The sequence below is a fragment of the Anarhichas minor genome, unplaced genomic scaffold (assembly GCF_050575085.1).
Source record: "Anarhichas minor isolate MPS153535 unplaced genomic scaffold, ASM5057508v1 ptg000017l, whole genome shotgun sequence".
NCBI lineage: Eukaryota > Metazoa > Chordata > Actinopteri > Perciformes > Anarhichadidae > Anarhichas > Anarhichas minor.
In genome coordinates this window covers 12,682,529-12,705,569 of record NW_027466463.1, presented here as the reverse complement: position 1 = coordinate 12,705,569, position 23,041 = coordinate 12,682,529, and the positions used below count along the sequence as shown (strand labels likewise).

Sequence of the window (23,041 nt, the reverse complement as noted above, 5' to 3'; positions counted from 1 at the left end):
AAACGAGCAGGGAGTTTTAATTGCTTTTCCAGGAGAAATGTTAACGTATCTTTGCATGTGTTGTGAATTACGTGCAAAGACAAAGAGTTGCACGACGCCATGTCTTCTCCTAATCACAGTATCTGTTCTAGTTAACGTGTCGTTACTGCAGCGCACAGGACTACTTGTCTTGTCCGGTGAAGCTCTCTCAAAACCCTCAGCAGCCTTCGCCTGTCTCCTCTCACGACCCGTCCGCTACACCCACAATTCCCCGCGCCAGGACAAGATGGACGAAAGCAGCGACCGCCGGAGAACAATGTTTTGGCAATAAACCCCCAAAAGCTGCGAATAGGGAGAGAATATAGGCACGTTTGAAACCAACTGCGGTCATGTGTAGGTGAGTGAGAAGCTAAATGGACTTTTATTCGTGGCAAAATGCTTTGGCTTTTGTCGAGATCTAGCTACACGACGGAATTGTCTGGCTCAGATGCACTGAGACCCAGCATCATTGTTTCTGTTGCATGGGCCGTAATGCGGGTTTTGAGACGGAGCAGCTAGCAGCTAACTAGCTAGCTCGTGGCAGCTTGATTGTTATAAACACAGCTGCTTCAAAGCGTACCGTTTTATTTAACCGGGTCACTGGATATGTAGTCCACGTGCACCACAGCTACAGATTTATGTTTTGCTAGCTAAATGTACCGGTGAGCGCTATCCGGTTGTGATTACAGCTAAAGTTAGCTAACAATAAATAGAGCGCCAGCGTTGCTCGCAGCCAGACAGATTTGATTTCACGAGCGTCATCAAAGCTTGGGAATTGGAGAATGAGCAATTTATGCCGTTGACCTGACCCGTAAGCTAACAAGCTGTTTCATTTTACTGTATCTATAGTTATACTGATGTATTCTCGCTGTTTGGGTTCAGGGTGCTTCCTCTTATAGATCTGTCGTTGAAATAGCAAATAAATGCGTCAAAAGCATGAAATCATGGATCCTGTTTTAGCGTAAGTTAGCTTTATAGCAACACTAAGGTAACAAGCTAAACGGTACGTTGCTTTTGTCATACCGGTTAAAAATACACATTTATTTACTACATATGCGGCTTATTTGAGACCACATACGTTTGAGTGTTTGTGTTACTTTATTTGAATGACTAATCTTGGCTTTCATGGCGTCTTAGCCTATTGTTTTGATTGAGGACGTAAAGGTGCGTTGATTGTGTCTCATTGTGGCTAACCAACCAACTAGCCTGCTATGCTAACTAGCTTGCTAACTACTATGCATCACAAAAGCTCGTCCGTCACGTCGCCAAATGGTCTGCTGGTCTAGACTAAACGATAAATCCTCACTCCAGTCTTAGTAGTTCCAATACACGGACCACTCAGTCACCCGACTACGCCTTCCCAATTTGACTGAAACGTCTGGCTGTGTTTGACCTAAATATCGCTTGTTTTAGCCAAGTGTAATGGACCGATTAATTTGCCAATATTGCAACCAATGCCTCCAGCTTTTTCCTTTCATGTTGGCTTATTGGCTAAAGACGGCAAGCGGTGTCGTCCAGCATGCATCAACGTGCTAAACAATAGGGACGTCTTTCTAAAAGCTATCACGCTACTGCACATATTCTTTTAGTTTGGCTGAAGTCCAAGACGCATGTGGTGCTAAATGCCATTAGCAGAACAATACAAGATGGGATTGAATATTTCAGAAGCAGTGTTGAACTGAATTCATAGAAATGTTCTGAAACCTTTACTTTGATGAGCGTCACAATTTTTGCTTTAAAAGTATCTTCATCAAACCCTCACACAACATAAATCATTGGTATATTCCATCCATAATGTGTGGCTTGAATTTATCTTCCATTCAAGACAAGCTAATCTAAAGTAATGTGTGTATATATATATATATATATATATATATATATATATATATTATCTTCCATTAATATACTGAATGTTTGATGCAAACATTTCAATATATTTTAACCTATAGGGCTATATGTTTCAATATGCTCTGCTGTATTTCATAAAGTTGTTCAAAGCAAGGTGATTATTTTAATTCTAAGGTTTCTCATGGCTATTTATTTAAGTATTGATTACATTTTCCATTTACTGTAAGCAGTGCTTCCATTATGTAAGCCTAATAAATCCAATTAAGTACAGAGAACATTGTACACAGCATGTAGCAGTGACTAAATTTACTTCACTGGCAAGACTTATAAGAGAGGTCTTACAATACAAACGTGCAACAAAATGTGACAATTGCTTTGGATTGTGTGCTTATTCATGTCTGAAATCATCAATACTTACCATGACTCTTTATTTTAAATCTGCCCTCTCTTTCAGGACATTCTTCTCCTGCATTCTTCTTTAGATTTATTGCCCTCCTTCTTCCCCGCACAAAGCGAAACCACCACTATGAGTATTATCCAAGACAAATTAGGCAATGAGTTTTTGCGCAACGGTGGCATGGATCCCAATTTTGCACCAGGTATGCTTATGTTCAGCCACCTGCCGCCTGTCACCAGCTTTACGCGGCTGGCCTCCCAGTCGGTCATGGGCGAGCTTCCTCAGGAGATGATCCTGAAGAAAGAACGCGACTCGCCGCCAGAGCACCAGGGCGCCGCTGCTGTGAATACGGGGGGCTTCCTCCACAGCATGGGCATCAAGCAGGAGCGGCTAAGTGAGCTGGATTACCGCATGCCGCTCTATGGTGGGGGCGGAGGAGTCGGGGTGAGCTGTGCTGGAGGGGGCGCGGGGAAGAGCGGTACTGACATGCCGGACATGTCTTTCGGCAACCATCACCACCACCACCACCAAAATCACCAGAACATGCTCCTGCATGACCTCAGCCTCAGCAACGTCCGGTCCCTCGGAGAACAGGTGAGAAGGGATTGTGGTTCTCAATATTGTTTCAGGTGACATGTTGTTAATATCTAGTTGAACTGGTATTTGTAGATGCTTGTTTCCTCTTGTAGTAGTGTTTTTATGTCCTTATTTGTCATCTATAGACGTTAACATGTTGTTTGTTATTAGATGCCTGGAAGACCGGGTAAAGAGCCAAAAGAGTCCTCGGGGAGAAGAGGGCGGAGGAGCAATGGGGACGGGCAGGGAGGCAAAGCACGAAGGAAACGCAACGATGCCGCAAAGGTTATGTCTGTTTTATTCATTTCCTTCACTGCTGCTTGTGGCCTTTTAAATTGGTTTGACTTTTACACATCTGCGCTTACATGATGTGTAAAAGTCAACAGTATCTTACTTGTACTCATGTATTTTTATCCCCTTGTAGTCCATGATGTTGGATGCAGATGGAGCCTGCATGTCCCCCAACTCAAAACCACATATCTGTGAGCACTGTAATGCGGCCTTCCGCAGCTCCTACCACTTGCGCAGACATGTGCTCATACACACAGGTGAGAGACTTTCGCTGCTTGTCAGTGCTTTACTTTTTCCTTTAGACTGTCTGTATTTTCCTAAAATGAATACATTTAAAGCTACTTCCGCTACTCTTTTCACCAAATGCAGCGTTGCTGACTTTGCTGACTTTGCTGATTAGATCTCATATGGTGATAAAAGTGATGTAAAATGCACACCGGATATGTTCGGTCAGAACAGATACAGCTACAGAAGGCAGTGTCTGCTCTCTCTGCTACATTGGAACACAAGAAGAGTTTGTGTCCGACTGCAATGTAGCTGAAAACTCTGTTTTAATCAAGTGTTGAAGCTCCCTGTTGTAACTTTAATTAGATATACAGCTCCAGATCAATTTGCATGGAATCTGGTATAATGCTATGATACCAAAGTTGTACAAAAACCCCCAATTTCCCATCACTGAACATGTCACTTTCAGAAGATTCAGCCATTAAATTACACTCTTTTCCGCCCTCCACACTCCACACTAATTTCCCCGTCACCACGAGTGCCCGGGGCCTTACTTGAAACCAGACGATCGCTAAAGCCACAGATGACTCGGTGATTACTCATGTATTTCTGGGTGTCTTAGTCATTCTCTTTGCCGGGAATTATTCGCGTGGCTCTTTGAACGTGTGCTCATAAATGATTTAAAGGAAAACTCGACTCTTTTTACAGCCTTAGTTTATTTTAAACCATTTCCCTTTTTTGTTTTGCTGTTATTTCTTTCAGTGCAACTTCATCTGCAGTCTAGAGTATTGATATAATCACAATTTAGACATTAAAAATGTAGTGTTCTCGTTTTCTTTCTTTTTTTATCTGTAAAGTGCTTCTGTTTCATTGTAAACACACATTGTATACGTCTACATTTTAGTAGCGTTGGACTGATTATCACGTGAGTCTCAAGCATCTTATTTTGATGAGCATTCAGGCTCCAGGTGTTTGATACAATGCCACAGGTTCATGGCGGCCATACGGTAAACATAGTTACGCGACAGGCTGGGAGTTAATTAATGTGGTGAGCGGATTGTTGTACTCTTGATCGCACAGGTGAGAGGCCTTTCCGGTGCAGTCAGTGTAACATGAGCTTCATCCAGAAGTATCTGCTCCAGCGGCACGAGAAGATCCACAGCGGTGAGTTCGGAGGCCTTCGCTTGTCACCGGTATCGGTTTATACAAACGTCTGTTGTGACACAGGGCTTCACCTGTCTTTTGCAGGAGAGAAGCCTTTCAGCTGTGACCAGTGCAACATGCGATTTATCCAGAAGTACCATATGGAGCGACACAAAAGGACGCACAGTGGCGAGAAGCCATATCGCTGCGATACCTGCCAACAAGTAGGTCGTATGTAATGTTTGCTCAGTAGCTTAGCACCGTTTTGTCTTTTAATGAGTTTTGCTAGTTGGCTTTGTATGGATCCTTTATTGAATGCTGTGTGTGAGTAACATGCATTGCAATAAGCTGCTTCTGTCCATCCAGTGAAAACGAAGCTCGTAGTTCTCCCTTTTCCTCACCTGTCTTCCTTCTGTCCACTTTCAGTTTTTCTCAAGAACAGACCGGTTACTGAAGCACAAACGGACTTGTGGAGAAGCCATAAAGAAGGGCCTGGACCCGAGCATGCTGGAGCTCAGCGACGCGGAGCTAGGCCAGGGCAGCTATTCACTCACTCAGGGAAACTCTACCACCTCCGGACGCAAGAGGGCCAAGTCCAAAAACGGCGAGGGTAAGAGGAAGAAGAATGCCTCGGCATCAGCGGCGTCGTCGTCCTCTGGGGGGATGGGCCTGCAGGACTTCGGCATGGAGCACCCCTCAGGCTCCGGCCCCGCCATGCAGGGACGCAGCCCTAAGTTGGTCTTTAAAAAAGCTGGCCGCAAGGCCCTCGACAAGGGCCTGCTCTCTCTGCAAGACGGTGCCGATGGACAAAAACAGCTGTGCCAGAAGCCCGACTCCATGGATCATGTGGAGGTTTCTGGCCTCGATAACATGGGTCTCCTCCAGGGAGGCGGGGGCAACAAGCAGGGGCCCACCACCAGCAGCAACTACGATGATGCAATGCAGTTTGTGAAAAAGCGGCGCTACCTCCACGCAGTTAACAACGACTATGGAGCTGGCTCACTGCACATGGCGTCCCAGGGCAGCAGTGTCATCCAGGGCTCCCTGGGGCCCGAGCCCACGCTGGCCATGCTGGACTCCTCGCCTTTGGAGCTCAAGCACGACAAGTCGGGCATTCCAGACGAGGTGCTGCAAAGCCTGCTGGAGCATTATAGCCATAAGCCGGAGGGGGGGCACCACCACGACGTGACTTTCGACCTGTCGGACCACCCGCATCATGTAGACCTCCAGCCCGCCGCCCCCGTTACCCCTGAGCTGGAGGACGACTCTCCCAACGGTGGCGACAAGACGGCTGTGATGAGCGAGTACTCAAAGTTCCTCCTGCAGGCCCTGGAGCGCACCAGCCATAGTGGGCCCTTCCCCAGCCTCGGCCCGACGGGGCCTTTCCCACTCCTGTCCAGCAGCTCCAGTCCCACGGGGCCCCTGTTCTCAGACAAACACGTGTACAGCACGTCCCCGCTGGATTGCGGCTACCCACCCGCCATCTCCTCCCCGCTGCCCATCATCGCCCCTTCATCAAACTCGTCCTCTTCCTCCTCCAAGTCCCACTACGGCATGCTCGTCGGCTCCCCCTCCCAGGCGGGCTACCACCTCAGCTTGGAACCCACTAGCCACCAGCAGCTGACTCCATCTCAGGAGCTGACCGAGCAGTTGGAGAAGCAGCACTCCCCCGGCACCTTCAACCTACCTCCCCAGGACCTGACCGCTTCGGCAGAGGGCCCCAAGGGGCAGCAGCAGCAGCCCAAGGCCGGAGGAAGCGGCGCACCCACCAACGGTTCCAGTTACCCAGACCTGTCCCCGCTGAACCCCCCTAAAGAAACCACATACCAGATTGAGAACTTCGCCCAGGCCTTTGGCTCCCAGTTCAAGTCTGGCCGGGTGACCCCTCTGAGCTACGGCAGCGATCCTGGGTCAGAGGTCGACCACCGAATAAGGACTCCAGTGTCAGAATTCTCAGGGTATACCAGTTTGTTAGCTGATGTCGGTGAGCCAGTGAGTACAGGATCAAAAACCCAGACAAGCCAAAGTTTCAGATAAGGGTCAAACGAGGTGAATCCAGCAGGGGGCTGTTCTGTTACTGTCCACACAGTCCCATCCTGATTTTGTTCTTGTAGCAAAGTTTGTTTTTAAACACTGCCATTAAATGTTAATACAAAAATGACCAGGGAGGGTCTTTCATGGCCTCAAATGCAATTTTTTTTTTTTTTTAATATTCTCATTTTTATTATGTATTTAGTCGCTTAATTTTTGTTTAAGAGTAGTGATTTTGATATGAACGTACCGTAGGTTTAAATGTAATTTAAAACATTTAGAGGGTAGCTATAAACTTGTTTGATTTTTTTTTTTTTTTTTTTCTTTTTTTTTTTTTCTGAACCCTTGTGTTTTATCAATCATCAAACCATTGTAAAGTAATAATGAACAATGTTGATCATTTCAATAATAACATTTGTGGCAGGGAAAAGGCCCAGAATTCAAATTGCAAAAAAAGTATATATTGTCTGTTACAAGAAACATGAACTCAGGAAAATAGGCAAAATTGTGTAATAAGACTTTGTATTATGAGATGCAATTAGCACAGTTTTTACAGGTGTACTTTGAGACTACAAAGCTTTGATTTTTGTTTTTGTGTATTTTGTTTTATATATAACTCGTCACAGCAACAAATTACAATACATGATCATGTTTGGTTTCTACTGCATGTAGCTTTGTTGAGATTATGGTACTGTTGTGTCAATGTGAAGACATCCACATTTCTTTTGAGAGCCACATGTACACGAGGTAGTATAAGTTCAGCACGCAGCGTGTTCTGAAGTGAAGAGGATGTGTCGAGCGTTGCTGAAGAAGCCTGTCTAACCCGTGCACTCCTCTGGTTGTGCCCAGAAGTCAAGACGCGGCGTAGACAATATTCAACCCATTGCTGTTACGGCTGTCTCAGAAAGCAATCAACGTCCATCTCTGATCTTCTTATCGTGATGTTTGCTGAAGGAATTTCTTTTTCTTTTTTCAAACAAGTCACCACTTTTCTACTCTACTCCTTCCTGTTCCTTTTTTTTTTTTTTTTTTGTGTCAATGGAATCAAACAAGCACTTTTTTTAAACAAATCATCATTGGAAGCAACAACAACCCATTCAATTTGCATATGTGATACGTGATTATTATGCTGATGCTTATTATTATTATTATTATTATTATTATTATTATTTTAAGAGGAGAAAACTGTGAACTGGGCTTGGGTGGGAGGGAGGATTATTATTGTCTGATGGGGTTTGATAGGGGTTGACTAGGCATGACCACGGGCATCTAAATGTATTTTGTTGCTTTTTAAGGGGAGGGGGGGGGATTTTCTTTTCTTACGGTTTGTCGGGTGATGTTGTAAAAAGATGATTTGCCATAATTTTGTTATACAATATTTTGAGAGTACCTCTTTGTATTTAAGTGTTTTGAGAGACGGGCTGACATGCTGGAACCCTTGTACCGTTGAACCCCCGGGTGTGTTGGATGCACACCCAACCCCTTTCTATTTATTCTCCACTAGCCACAACAGAACTCGGGAGCAGATATTTTTAAGTAATCACCGGACCTGCACCCCTACTCCCCCTTTTTTTCTTTTCTTTTTTTTATGATTTTCTTTAACCTCACTGTTGTAGTAATTGCAAGAAACTGCTTCAATAATACAGTAAAGAACCGGGAAAGTTAAGTTATACCCCACCCCCTTGCCCCAAAATGCAGCCCTGCACTCACAAGAATACACAATGGCCTTCTTTGTCTTCCGTGGCTGAAGCCATTCTATCCCGGCAGCCAGGGTTGATATTTAATTGAGTTGAGTTCCTGTGACCCCCCCCCCCCCCCCACACCCCCACCCACCCTTTCCTACGTCTGTGAGCTCCACAGCCGAGAGACTTTGAAGCTGCTCAGATCACGGGGAACAAAGACCGACCGGCCACCTCACTCGAAACACACACTATGCTTAGGAGAGAAAACGAGTGGCTGAGAGACGGAGAGAAAGAAAAAGAAAAAAAAAAGACAATAAGATTGACCTAAATATACCTCATATCACTAAAGCGTAAGAAAGCAGGGACACGCGTTTCATGTATGTAGTGGAAATATTTGTAGTATATGTTTCGACATATTGTATAATCATGTAACACTGCCTGTGTTTACAGTTAGAGAGCAAATGACTCGTCAAAATGCAAATGTATTTTATTTTTTTTAATTTTTTTCTGTTAAAGCATCCACGCCAAGCAGTGTTGCATTCTAGATGCCTCATAGAACATTCATCTTTCTCAATTATATCCCTTATTTTTGTTACTTGCCATAATGTGTTTTGATATGATCTCTAGAAGGATATTGTTTACAAAAATGTACAAAAAACACTAAAAATGTGTGTTCTCAATTTTCTTTTTGAGTTTTTCTCCAGTATGCATGATAAAGACATTTTTGTATGGCTTTTTTTTTTTCCTGACTGTCACCTCAATACCAAATTTTGTAGCAGAGGCCTCCCCCATCCCTTTGTCTTATTTGTTCTAGACCCGTTGTGATATGATTTCCCAGGCTGTACCTGTTATTGAGATGATGAACGGATTAGAGAAGCCAATAAAATCTTTTTGTTACAAAAAAAAAAGTATGCGGCGTGTGATTGTTGTCTCTCAACAGCACTGATTCCTCAAGAAACCAAGACACGGCAAGAAAACGGTTGCCAAAGTTGTGGATATAAATGTATAAGTAGCTGAAACTGAATTTAGAAATAGCTTAAAAGCACAGATTCCTGTTGAACATAACTCTGTCTGGAAGGACATTATCAAAATGATGATGTAGGTTATTCTCCATATGCCTGAGTAAAAGGATGCCTGCATGTGCCTATACCGCCGGTGCCTCGGGTAGGATAAAAAAACTACATTTCCCTCCATGTTGTGGAGAAGAAGTATAAAGTAGCATAAAATGTCGTCTCAAGTTAATAAGTACATCAAAATTGTACGTAAGTGGGCCACAGTACTTGAGTGAATTTAATTCGTTATACATTGACAGTTAGATATCAACTTTAAGTACACTTTTAAAGAGTTTATTGCAATTTACTTGCTTCAAAATACATAAATTAGGGGTTTAAAAACTCTTTATGCATTTAAAGCTTGAGCTTTAACAGACACAGAAGCCACCGGATAACACTGACTTGCATTCTTATGCACGTAACCTTGCTCCTACTTTGCAGTTTACAGTATGTCATGTGATCCCTGCGGGGATAAAAGGTTTTTAATGCGATGCTGAATCATCTTATCGTTTTGGACACGAGGGCCTGCAGCCTGAGGATGGAGCTGTTTCCCACCACTTAGGATCTCCAGACATAAAGTAGAGGACCTCGACCTTAGTTTATTTGCCGTAACCACGATCTTGCCCGAATCTAAACCACAGTGCAAGTATAAAAACATTGACATTCAACGTAAAAAGTAACTAAGTACATTTACTCAATTACTGGATCTAAGTACAATTATGAGAAACTTTTTGTCTGAGCTGGTATCGGTCTCCCTCCCTCCCCATCATGAACATTATGTTCAATATTGAATCACAACCATCATTGCCAGGAACAGCAGGTTGAGTGCGGTTGATGATGGCCATAACTGTACGTGACTTTGGACTTACAGTTAGCAAGAGGACACAGAGGCAGTTATTGCACTGTGATTGCACCTATGTTGACTCACGACAACATGTTCATAAAACCTGCCGGTGATAAATGTAGCTGAGCAGGTATCTGCTCTGAAACAAACTGCTTAAAAATATGTGATAATAAGCTGAACCCAAGTTACAACATTTAAAATTCCCCTTTTGAATAAATTGACGATTATTAAAGGATTGTGAGGAAAATTGTGATTTCTGTAAAGGAATATAATTGGAAATGATAGAATCTAATATTCCATAATGGCCTTGATGATTTAAATGAGGTATTTTTTTCTATTTACATATGTAATTAATTACAGACATACAGATGAAAAATAAGTTTTGTGTGTTTCCCGGTTAGTTTAGGCCTATTTCTACTGATTTAACTGATGTTAAACGAAGCAAAGAGTGAGAGGAGATTCCAATCCAGACATTTTTCAAAAGATTGTAAAATTATAATAAGTATTGCTATTTTACATTGGTGTGGAAGCCCCAAATTGTGTAAACAGATGTGTTTCTGTTAAACCATAAACCCAATTAGTTGTTTTGGCCTTAATTAATCAACACCCATGGAAGCCAGTGCTTGAATTATTTCCCCTTCAGTTAAATCATACCTGTTTTTACCTTTGGGCAATTTTAGCCATTTTTCCACTGACGCATTGGAAGTGGCGCAAGACTTTATACCTGCGTTAATTCAGATACGCATCTGGGATCGAAGTCAACTTGGAGATAATATGATTTTACTGGTGGTGATGGAATGATAGCTCAGTTCTCATTGAACTTTAAAAATCGTTTTTAAAACATCACTTTACACTTGCAATCTTAAGGTGTTTGATTTTCCAAATGTTCCAACTATCACGTTGATGTCTTGTCAACCTTATTTTTTAGCTGTTAAACTGTTTAACACCGAGATCTTATTATCTCACGTCTTAAGACGTGTTTGTATCAAAGGTCCTGTTCTCCTTTGTCCCACCCAGTTTTATTGACCACCTAGTTTCCGATAAGACTAAGTGGGTTGAATCACTTTCTGTCATAAAGTCATAATTTGACTGGCAAGGAATGTAATCTTTGTCCCTCCCATTCATTACGCCCTCCATAAGTAACGTGTGAAGCCAGAGTCCAAGATGTACCCAAAAAAAGTGACATATGCTCTAAGAAAGAAGCTTAAAATAGATTTTAGTTTTTAATTACAGTGAGGTAGTATTTTTCTTTATTGTTCTGTTTGTTTTACATGTTTTCAGCTGGAGACAAGTTCAGCCAGGAAAGATGTACGCAGTGTTGGGCAGTATTTGAGACAGTTACATAATGGAGTTGTAATTGTAATCAGTTAAAGTTAGTGAGAAAAAATATGTTATTAAATCACAGTTACTAATGAAAATGTTGGGGTTACGTCGAAATACATTATTTAGGGTTAAAAGCTTGTAAGCTTTTAAAGCGCCTTTAAAGAACTGGTAATAATTCTTAGTCCGTCAGATTGACGTTTTTTATGTTTTTTGTGAAAGCAACGAGGATGTTATTTCAGCATCTTCTCTAGTGTCATGTTAAGATGGTTCCCGATGAGTCAGTAAGTGGTTGCTGAGATAATTTCATGCTACACTTCCCAAAGATCATTTGTTAAACAAACAGCAATGGCCAGCACTTCTTTGGATTGACAATTGTCAGCAGGTTGTGTTTATGATAGCTACAGTCACCCCTGGCTTAGCCTGGCCCGGTCTTTATATCGCTCTTATATCTGGTACACTTCCTGGACATTAACAGAAACAAAGAAACAGAGACAGATCTATTTCATGGAAGATTGGTAGATAGATAAATGGCCTGTTAGAAAGTAGGCCCACCGAGTCTTCTTTTCTGGGCGGGAAATGTACTTTAGCACACAGTGCCGCCCTCGGAGGAGTGGCTAATGATTAAAACACCTGAGCCCTAAAGCCCCCGTCCAGTCATAGCCCTCTCTGGCTTTCTTGCTTGTGGTGAAGTTTTGTCAGTAAGTTATTTTCCAATGGCTCCAGAATTCAAACTGCTCTTTGTCCTTTGGCTAGTTGTGGCCTGTGTTGGTAAGTCGCCTGATTTAAAAAAAATATTTACTTTATTTGAGGAAAATATTGCTCTTTTAGTCCGTTTTTATAAATGTGTATTGGGTTTTAGGTTTAAATAAGTCGCTACCCAAAGCAGAGATGTTTTCATCCCACAGCCTGTGTTTGAATATGCTTTTACTAGATAATAGTAGATATAAAAAAGATGTATGGTATTGTATGGTTTATTAAATCTAAATCCAGTGATACCCGTGCAGGTGAAAAATGGAAAGTGATAATGCAAACTGAGGGCTGAACATTGTTACTTATGCCAGTGTATCTATTCTCTCAACAGCCCGTTGTTTTCATATTTAATGTCTTTTATCTCAGTTTTGTTTCAAATTTAAAATCCAGACATCCAGCTATTCACAAATCAATAGTTCAAATGAAGGAACATTTGCATAATTGCTTCAACCTTGGCCTAACAACCATTTATGTTTTGACCTCAGGATTTGTTCTGTGTGCACATCAAATGTTAATATTTAACTATTGTGTTGATGCAGACAATCTGACCTATTATGACACTGTTGTTACCTGTTTAAGAGTCTACTCCAATAAGGAAGTCTCTTTGTTTCCCTTAAACCCTCAAGTCTGGTTCATGCTCTTTATGTTTAAAGCCTAAATGAGCTTTATGATGGTCTGCATCATAACTGGAACAGATATTATAGTTTTTGGGAATAAGAATGGACTTAAATAGTGTGATAAGGCATTTCCTTACATCCTCAGTATAAATGTGACTCATTCACCCTTAGTTTGGATGTTATTTGGAGTCGACCCACACGAATAAACTGCTTCTAAATGTGTCATTGAACTGACACTTTTGGATCTGAGAGCCCTAATTTCTTCTAAATCCCTGTTCATAACACGGTGCAAATGTTTTTAAGGATTTTATTTTTAGACAATATGTCAATTACACTAATTCACTGTCTCAGCGTCAATGTATGCAGCAGTGGACTGTGACACCAGTTACTATTGAAGCCACTAACCGAATGATCCAATTATATTAACTTTAAAAACAATGAAACCACAATGCTCAGCGTTTCACATCGTGAACAGCTGGACCTTTAAGCTGTAATTATCTTTGCTATGATTAGGTAAAGAAAAAAACAGAGCCTGTAAACCTAGTGCCTGAACTGGACCAGAAAAGGTGTCACTTCAGCAGTTGCATGACATGATCATCTAGGATATATTTAAAAGTATGTCTTAGAAAAACATCCCACTTCAAATGTATTTGTGTGTGTATTTTATTACAGATATTAAACCTACGTTCAACATATACTTCTACAGTTTGTACATAAAAGTAAACTTTTCATGTGGCTATTGATACAAATCAAGTTATACACAAAGATGATATGGCTTTTATAGGCTACAATGAAACCCACTTAAAATATGATGTCAGCCAACAGATTTAAATTGACAATGACTACGAATAACAAAGGCATTTTGAGGGCTGTTTTCTTAGCATTCAGCTTTGTGTTTACACAGAGACGCAGGTACACGGGTGTTTGAGGGTGAGCACCTAGACTACCAGGTGGCAATATTTATTTTCCCTAGGATGGGGAAGGCATGATCCAATCTACTTTGACTCTGATTGGCTTACCCTGATATTCTTTTTTTAACTGTAACCAATCCTCATGCCTAAACCTAACCAACACAACAAACAAAAAAGATTTGGCCAACAGGAGGTGGCAGTAAGGCAAGATAGGCAGTAAGTAGGCAATAAGTAGTAAAGGCTGGTGAGTACCGGGCCATTTCAGGCACTGTGTAGACCCCTAATTCATGCTGCTGTATTGTTAAGATGTATGTGTTTCTTCAAATTACTCATGACGATAGGCTGGCTGGCATTAGCTGTTGCTACTAATTTGATGGAGATAAGCATACACATTTATTATGAAGCAGGGTCGCATTTGACAGTCTCTCTCTCTCTCTCTCTCTCTCTCTCTCTCTCAACTGATAAACAACAAGGTGCGACTACTACAACTGGAGTAGAGGAAGCGAGTGCGGCTCCTACAAATGCAGAACCTACAACACCAGGTGTGAATACTTCAACTGCAGAACCTACAACACCAGGTGTGAATACTTCAACTGCAGAACCTACAACACCAGGTGTGAATACTTCAACTGCAGAACCTACAACACCAGGTGTGAATACTTCAACTGCAGAACCTACAACACCAGGTGTGAATACTTCAACTGCAGAACCTACAACACCAGGTGTGAATACTTCAACTGCAGAACCTACAACAACACCAGCTCCTACGACCACAAAGCTTCCAGGTAATTCCATCTGTTAAAATTGTTATTTCCTCTGTTTCCATGATGTCATTGTTTTTTAGATGCTCACACAATGTTGTAAACGCTTATATTTGTTGTGTGCGTTTTTATTCTTTTGACTTGAAAGGGGCTTGTGATGGAAAACCATGCTACGATGGGAGCACCTGTGAGGAGCGTAGCAATCAAACCTTTGAATGCGTGTGTTTCACTGGTGATGACTATAATTATATCCAGAACAGTTGTGTGAGAGGTAAGTATTTTTTGTGTACCACCATGAGATTGTTACTCCACGAGAAAGCGATTGAAGGACTTATCATACCAAAGTGTAGGCCTGTATGTATCTGTGGGATTCAGATTAACCTTGTTACACAAGAGTAGTGTTACTGTCGTCGATTATTTGTAATTATCTTAGATTCAATGAAGTGTAACTACCAGCTAGTTGGGACTGTATCTTGGACCGGAACAGTGACATCCTGAGGTCCTGTCGATATGGTGCAGTTGCCAGGCAAGCAGAGAGGATGTCATTCGAGCTGTCTTAAGTATAAGTGTAGCCTTTATTTATTGGACAGATATGAGAGTGGGTTTGTCTTCTGATTTAATTATCAGCAAGAAGGGGAATTTCCCAAATTGTTGAACTATTCTTTTAAATTAAATGTTTTTTGGAGTGTTTACAACTACCCTAAGATGATATTTTCCTTTTTAAGCCAACATTTTCCCTGGACAACTAGCCCTGCCCAAGTTACAATACCATGAAAACTTGAAAACCAAGACATCACCAGAATTTCTAAATGCTTCGATTCAAATTAATGACGAGGTAAGCAATAAGTTCTCTCCTCTTTTTATGTGGCTTTTATTTTTTTTAAATAAAGACTTTTTCAGATTTTTCAGACAGCCATTGCTTCTATGTTTTTTTTTATTCTCTTCATCTTCTTTACCAGAAGTGATACATATATTTAATAATACTGTATTTTATTTGTGTAGTGCATTAAAAGGTATTCAAAGGCACTTAACATGGTAAAAAAAAAAAACAGTAAGTAACAGAAACATTTAAAGCAATAACAGTACAAACGCAACAACAATGACAATGCAAAAGGACAAAAAGAGAGGGGTGGGGGTCACACATTGAAAGCAGATTTAAACAGGTAGGGTTTGATTGTCCTTTTGACAGAGGGGAGTGAGGGAGAATGTCTGAGGGGTTTAGGGCACATATTTAATTACCAGGTGTATCATGGTGGAATTAACAATTGATATAAATTCTTAATTTTTCTCCTTTAAATACATTTGATACTTTTGATGCAAAAATACCCTGAAAAAAACTGCCTGTGGAGTTCACTGACAACAGAAGTTAATTTAACTCGCGTGTGCTACACTAAGATATGCGAAATTGATCCAAAGTGGCTGTGCATTCCCAATCAGGTGATGTCCTAAACAAAATTGTATTTTTTTCTCCCTAAAACACAGCTGTCGGTTATTTTCAAGAATTATAGTTTCTCTCGATCTATAGTGCTGGAATTCAAAGAGCTGTAAGTCATGTTTTTTACCATCTGTCTGTCAATAGCACACTTACAGCATATTGTACTTAATAATTGCAGAATGTAATCATGATTAAGTGTGATTTTTGTCTATAGGCCCTCTACCAACAGTAAAGTTATGTCAAGATCAGAGCGTGGGGTCAATGCAACTGTAGATATCATCTTCAATTTAAATGCTGCCGTCACAACAGCAGACATTGAAAAGGAGTTTAAAGATGCCAAAGAATGTGAGGACTGTCTACTGGCAGGTGCATCTTTTGATGGTAAGTTTATCTATCAAGTATATACGTCAGTTCTTTGTCTTGTTTGAAGGATGAATTGTATCGATAACACTCAAACAAGACTTGTTTTCAGCTAGAGCATCATTTCAGAGCTTTGCTTCAAAATGCTGCATGCGATACCTGCAGCGCAGTCTAAAATCAACTCATTGATTATTCTGTCAAATATAAAATAATTAGTTGTAAAAACAAAATTTAAAAACAAGTATCCTTATACAAATGGTTTGTTTTTTTATCCTATCAAACATTTTGTTCATAAATGTCACTGTTAGGGCTTTGAAATGCAGAACATCTACTGCTGTGATGTTTTAAGAACTACGCCCACTTTGTTGGATGGCATCAAATTGTTCTTTGTGTTTCTATTAGATGTTCACATAGTGGAGTGTTTTTTTTGTAATACAATTCTTCTGTAATGTTGAATAGATTGCAGCAGACAATTAGCGTTTTTACAAAACCTGTTTCAGAAATTCTAAATGTATCTTTTGTATAATGCTGTGCATTCATGATTTTTTATTTTGTACCTCTGTACTTGTTTGAGTTAGGTGTGCTGACTCTGTCTTCTTTTTTTACTTAATCTTAAGCCACAAACCTGTGTCTTAAGAATCCCTGTGATGAGGATACTACATCATGTCTATCGCGCGATGGATCTTACAACTGTCCCTGTTTGCCACAATTCATTGAGACGGACTTGAGTAGCAGAATATGCATTGGTAAGGGAATTTAGTTTGTGCGAAAGAGATAAAGAGTGTGTGTGTGTGTGTGTGTGTGTGTGTGTGTGTGTGTGTGTGTGTGTGTGTGTGTGTGTGTGTGTGTGTGTTAAAATAACAAGTTTATCTAAAGTTTAACTATCTCAACCTTTTCTACTTTTGCAGCTTGTCCTAATGGTAAACAAGTTCAACAAGTTGGCGACTCAAAAATATGTGTCGAGTGAGTGTTTAAATTTCATATCATGTTCTGGAAACATAAAAATTAGTATCTATCTAATTATCTATCTTATTACATTTTGACAACACTTCATGCAGATAATAGTGAGAGGCACTGTAGATATGACCTGTGTCTATAGAAAGCGTGGTTATAAATAAAATCATAAAATGAATCATTCTTCCTGTCTTTCAGATGTTCCTTTGGTTATTCTGGTTTTAACTGCCAAGATTGTGAGTATACATTATACATGTTTTTGAAAGTAAAGGCAAAAAACGCCAAAAGAAAAATATCAAAATGATACATCAAATGAGTATTTGATGAAATGGATACAAAGTTGTTGACATTACAGGTAAAACAAACTAGTTTTACTACTTTATGAGGGATGGTATGTAACGTAACCATTCAATTAATACAAATCTCCTCCAATAGAGTAACATTCCTTCCCTAAATCATCTTCATATGCAGCTCCTGGCACGTGCAAATATACTGTATGTACTGGGGAAACATAATGGCTGCAATACAATATTTCAACACATTAGACGTAAGAAAATTTGCATCGGCATGTCCAGTGGTGTTTGCCTATATTGTTCTCTATGGCAACTGTATTTGCTGTTACATCATTACTGCTAACAGAAGGCAAGGAATTTGTTTGCAAGCCTTCTGCGACATTTTGAAATACTGACTAAATTGAAATCACTTTAGGCAATTTATCTGATTTCACACCGCTCCCTCCGGAGCCACGAAAGTCTTTATAACTTTCACAGTGTAAACACACTTTGATGGTTGGCTTTTATTGTGAAACACTTTATAAATTTAGTTTGAAAGGACGGATTTTTAATAGCGTAGCCTTGTTGTTGATGTCCTTGCCGTTGTGTTTCGTTAGCATGGCTGCTGACGTTGGTCATCGTCAGCTCCGTGCTCGGGGTACTGCTGCTCATCGCACTCATTCTTCTGTCTATATTCGCAATCAAGTGAGTTTCTCATCTATTCACTCGCCAATTCATTATTGCCTTTCTCACGCTACACATTCACTTTTATGTAACCCATCAGATGAATTATGAACCTTTTTTTTAATTGCAACAAGGTTGCCTGGTGTTTTTAACCTGCCATTTTATTTTAGATACACACACATATTTTAGCAAATAATGTCATAGAAAAGATCAGAATGCAGAAATACAGATGCAGTAACAGTAACAGTCGAGAGTAATGTGTACTGTTGTATTATCTTGTTAGATCCTCAAAGAAGAGCTCCAAGAAGGACACAGATGCAGACATGGGGAAGCCTTACGTCAACCAACCATTGGTTAACGGCAACCTAGCTCAAAGCCATGGTGCCCCGTGGGCAGCCCGTGGGCCAGCCAACGGGCCGTCAGCCGTTAGCAATGCTGGGGTGCCTAGGATCCCAAGGGCCGCAACCACAAACAGCTGGGACAGCAACCTGGAGATGACTCCGAGCAACAGTCGACAAAACCTGATCCCTGTGGGGAGGAACTCGGTGAGTAGAAGCAACTGTTGAGATTAAAAACTTAAGTTTCTAAAAGGGGACAGAAAGTAGAATGCTGAAAATAAAAATAAATAAAAATAATCAGCAGGGTAGGAGAAGAGAAAATCTGGTATGCTTGGTATTGCAATTCTCTGATGAAGAAATTCTCTTTTCATTGTAGCGGCTCAACGACCAAGATGACATGAACCCAAATGCTCAGGTTCGACCCCAAAGCAACCTCTATGCTCAGGTTCGGCCCAAAACCAACCACTATGCTCAGGCTCGCCCCCTGAACAACCCCTATGCCCAGAGTCCACCTCAAACCAACCCGTATGCTCAGAGCCAAGGCCACAGCAACTCTCACTACACGCACGATAATGGAAGTCGGTTCAATTAATAGGAAAGCACAACGGTTTATCCTACAGTGACATTTGCCCAGATCAACAACTGGCTGGAGTTTTGTTGGAAACACCTCAGAATTCTTCTTTTTCATCTTTTTTGCTCAGATAACCGAATATCATTAATACACCAAAATCAGAGTTTTATAAACGGAAGCAAAATGGTTGTATAGGTCTTGTGCAATGTCTGAAGAAATGTGCTGTAGTGCGAACTCTATTCAACCAATTATAAGCTGTCATAAATCATTCCTGTCCTTCGTTAAATTTAAGAATATGTTATACACTGTAAGTCTTTTCCAAGGTTTATATTATATATTTTCATTGTTGATCAATTTAAATATTACTCTCTTAAGAATGTCTAATTGTTAAATGGCATTGAAACCCAGAAACGATGTGTTGTTTGATATCATTCTCTTGCCCAGATTATGTCCCACTCATTTATGAATTTACAGGTAATCATTTTGTATGTAATATGTGTTATGTTTATGACGAGTCACAATTTTCTGTTGCGCTCAGTTTTCTTTCAATAGAATTTGATGAGTTATTCCTCCAAATTAGGGCATGTTAGATCCCTCTATATATTTTAGTATCATTTGTGTAAAATGTTTACAATAAAATTGTTTGATGTTATACTGAGAGTATATTCTACAGTAATCGTCTTGAGTTGAAAGCATATCAAGAGTGTCAGTTTTAAATGCATTGTAACAAATTATTTGTCAGTAACATGCAACAACAGATAAACAGAGACTACATGCACAGTCAGAAAAACACCCGATTTTAAGCCTCAGTGGCTGGCAACACCAATCTGATTTGTTGAATTGTTGAGAGTATATTTTGTTTATTTTTAACCACTTTCATGTCCAAATCATACCAAACTGTTATTCAACAGGAATAAAATAAAACAGTAATATTTAGAAATGAGTTATATATACCACTTATTGTATTGTATTAGTTTGTCCTTGTCATCTATATGATTTTAACCATAAAACGTTTAAAAACCAGTGATGGATTCTGTCAAATATTTTCTTCTTCTTTTTGGGTGGGTCTGAGAGCGCCATCTAGTGGGCCACAGATGATGAAATGAAATTTAAAATATATATTTTTTACCGCTGACAGTGGCATAACACATATTTACAGCCCACTATATTTTTTCTGTGCTGTGTTTTTTTAAATCACTGAATTGTCCTCAATGTCTACTATTTAAGTAAACTATTTTTGGTGTGTAAAATGTTGTGGGTTACATTTATCTCAAGAACCAAATTAATCTACAGTAATCGTCTTGAGTCTAAAGCATATCAAGAGTGTCAGTTTTAAATGCATTGTAACAAATTATTTGTCAGTAACATGCAACAACAGATAAACAGAGACTACATGCACAGTCAGAAAAACACCCGATTTTAAGCCTCAGTGGCTGGCAACACCAATCTGATTTGTTGAATTGCTGATACACCCCTCGCCGGAGCAGACAGTCCAAATGTTATCAAGCTTTAACTGTAGCTCGTCACAAGGTCACACGTCGTAAAATGCAATAAAGAAGCCAGTAGAGGCTGCTAATATTCAGTTTGTTTGATAACTGTAGCTATGATAATGTCTCAATAATGTGCCATTGATTTAAACAGGGTGGAATTCATATGGACCATGACCATATGCATCTGCATTAAATTAATGAACTAATTAGAAAGAGATAACATGTGGTTGCTCAAAAAAAGTTTTCTATGTCACATTTATATAAAAAATACAAAAGTAGTACCAACAACTCATTACTGAAGCACTACTATGGTCCACAAACGCCTTCCCATATGTTATTATAAATGTTCCATCAATAGTAGCTACGATCAATTTGTTGCAGGAATATTGTATTTGGTTAAACATATGCCCATCATTCCACATTTATTTTCCATACTACACTATATTTAGCTGTGTGTACACCACGCTTACAACTTCAATACGTTCACATTTAAATTGTGTTTTTAACGGCCCTTTATAGGATGTAAAGACCTGATGAAAGGCTGGTGAAAAACACTCATTATCACTGTTCTCAGGAACTATATTGTCTGTATTAACAGTGGTTGCAGTGTTAACTTCCTGCCGCAGTGTTACACAAAAATTAGTAGTTCCATTTTCTTGCTGATGTAGACAATATACCAACAGGTAAAAGTTAATCTTAGATGAAGTTTATGTAAAGGAGCCAGCCATAAAAAGCTGTATTCCTCCATGTCACATTATTGGTCTGCTGGTTGCTCCGGGTTATACATATCCGTCCCAAAGGCAGTATCTTACCCAGTGTCATTAACAGAGCCAGATTTAGCATGAGTGTACACACTTTGTCAAACTGACACCAAAGTTAAATTATGGGCCTAAAAGGTCTTCATCTTCTGTCACTTCTACTGCTGTCCCAAGGAATTCAACTTGCTCAAGGTATGTGTATACTCTTGATTTTACAACAATATGTTTTCTAGTCACAAATATGTTAAAGCTAAGTACTGAGAGAAGAATACAAATGCTTGGCAATGGTCAGTTGTGAGATTTTTGCATCATCAGAGTGTTATTTTCTCCAACATATTGAGTTTTAAGGGAGTTCATCTTTCACAATTATGGTCATTTTTGAGTTGCACCAAAATGCAAAGAGATTTATGCTTTTATGGAATTTGAGTAGTTTGACATCCCAAGAAATCATTACATAAATAAATCATGATACTACTGTTTTGGGAATTATTAAAACTTAAACAATTGATATAATAAATATAAATGTTGTGATAATAATAACATGTTTACCTTTAAAGTATATAAATAATCGTATTATTGCCTTTGCAAGGTTTTCAGTAGTTATATATTTACAATACAAAATACAAATTTTGTATTGTGCTTCATTCAAAATTACACTTTATAAAATACTGAAAAGTTATGAATGCACAAATGATCCAAAGTACACGTCTCTCTGCTGTTTCAGACTTCAATCATATATCTAAAATGATTGTTTGTATACTTCAAGGTCATAAGAATGTTCTGTTCAATCATGGGGAAGAATTAACTATCCTTTAATAGCCGAATCACATGTTAGAAGGTTCAAATGTTGCAGACAGTGTGTTTACAACTGTCATAAACATGGTCACTCATTTGTCAGAATACAGTAAAAAGCACTTTTTCATTTAACATGGACATCTGACATGGTATCTTAAAATAATAAATGTGTGTAAACAGGAAACGATGGATGATGACAGATGTTTTAAATCCATCCTATTGTGTGCGTGTGTGTGCAGGAAGTTGTGGCAGTGGGGAGTTTCAATGCACTAGTGGACAATGCATCAACATAGCTTGGAGATGTGATGGGACTAAAGACTGCACAGATGACTCAGATGAGCTGAACTGTCGTGAGTATTACACCCAATCCCTGGAAACACAGACAGCACCAAGCAAAAGCATTCTCAAAACCCATCTGTTAACTGGGAAATAAAGTTTGCCAGGAAAAGAGCAACAAAGAGAAGAGTCTTACAGAAACATAAATCCATGCCTCAACACAGCCCTATTATGTATGTGTTAACTCTTCAATTGTTTTGTTCTTCGTGGCAGCAAGTCCATCATGCACCTCGCAGGAATTTAAGTGTGTGACGAGCGGTGAATGCATCTCTCTGGGATTTGTCTGTGATGGAGAGGAAGACTGCGTCGATGGTTCGGATGAAAAAAGAACCTGTGGTATGCAAAGTGGACTGTTTATTGGCTGTTGCTAACAATGAAAGACTGACAAAAACTCATAAGTCATGACAATTGGCTCAAAGTAGTGAACGTAAACAGCTGAAGGAACCTCACAGAAAACAAAAAGCTGCACGCTTGTGCGGCAATGAAGAGTAAAACCACTAGATGGCCACATCAACTCACTCTAAAATGTGAACCTGTTCCCTTTTTATCATTGCATTTTGAAACAAAACTCCCCTGCAT

The 23,041-nt window shown here is 39.9% G+C and overlaps 3 protein-coding genes across 4 annotated transcripts in view; all 3 read left to right on the top strand.

Annotated features, from left to right (window-relative positions):
* Window positions 1-202: 202 nt before the first annotated feature.
* Window positions 203-9,119, top strand: LOC142951871 (zinc finger protein 281-like). Of its 2 annotated transcripts, none has more exons than XM_076093725.1 (7): window positions 203-376; window positions 2,321-2,857; window positions 3,011-3,124; window positions 3,264-3,387; window positions 4,427-4,519; window positions 4,604-4,722; window positions 4,925-9,119. In XM_076093725.1, exons 2-7 carry the CDS (start codon window positions 2,393-2,395, stop codon window positions 6,533-6,535), a joined length of 2,526 nt encoding a protein of 841 aa, XP_075949840.1. In that variant the 5' UTR covers window positions 203-376; window positions 2,321-2,392; the 3' UTR covers window positions 6,536-9,119. The 2 variants fall into 2 exon arrangements, with proteins under 2 accessions (XP_075949840.1, XP_075949842.1); XM_076093727.1 differs by having other exon boundaries at window positions 204-376; window positions 4,436-4,519.
* A 3,024-nt stretch (window positions 9,120-12,143) lies between these two features.
* Window positions 12,144-20,032, top strand: LOC142951292 (mucin-13-like). Its single transcript, XM_076092789.1, has 12 exons — window positions 12,144-12,198; window positions 14,380-14,493; window positions 14,618-14,740; window positions 15,195-15,304; window positions 15,952-16,013; window positions 16,119-16,285; window positions 16,882-17,010; window positions 17,173-17,227; window positions 17,417-17,454; window positions 18,108-18,195; window positions 18,458-18,719; window positions 18,889-20,032. Exons 1-12 carry the CDS (start codon window positions 12,144-12,146, stop codon window positions 19,102-19,104), a joined length of 1,419 nt encoding a protein of 472 aa, XP_075948904.1. The 3' UTR covers window positions 19,105-20,032.
* A 1,424-nt stretch (window positions 20,033-21,456) lies between these two features.
* The window catches only part of lrp2b (low density lipoprotein receptor-related protein 2b), a 34,448-nt gene continuing 32,863 nt past the window's right edge, over window positions 21,457-23,041 (top strand). Inside the window, exons 1-3 of the mRNA XM_076092787.1 lie at window positions 21,457-21,523; window positions 22,366-22,476; window positions 22,676-22,798. Coding sequence (XP_075948902.1) covers window positions 21,457-21,523; window positions 22,366-22,476; window positions 22,676-22,798 — 301 coding nt within the window. The remainder of the gene's footprint in view (window positions 21,524-22,365; window positions 22,477-22,675; window positions 22,799-23,041) is intronic.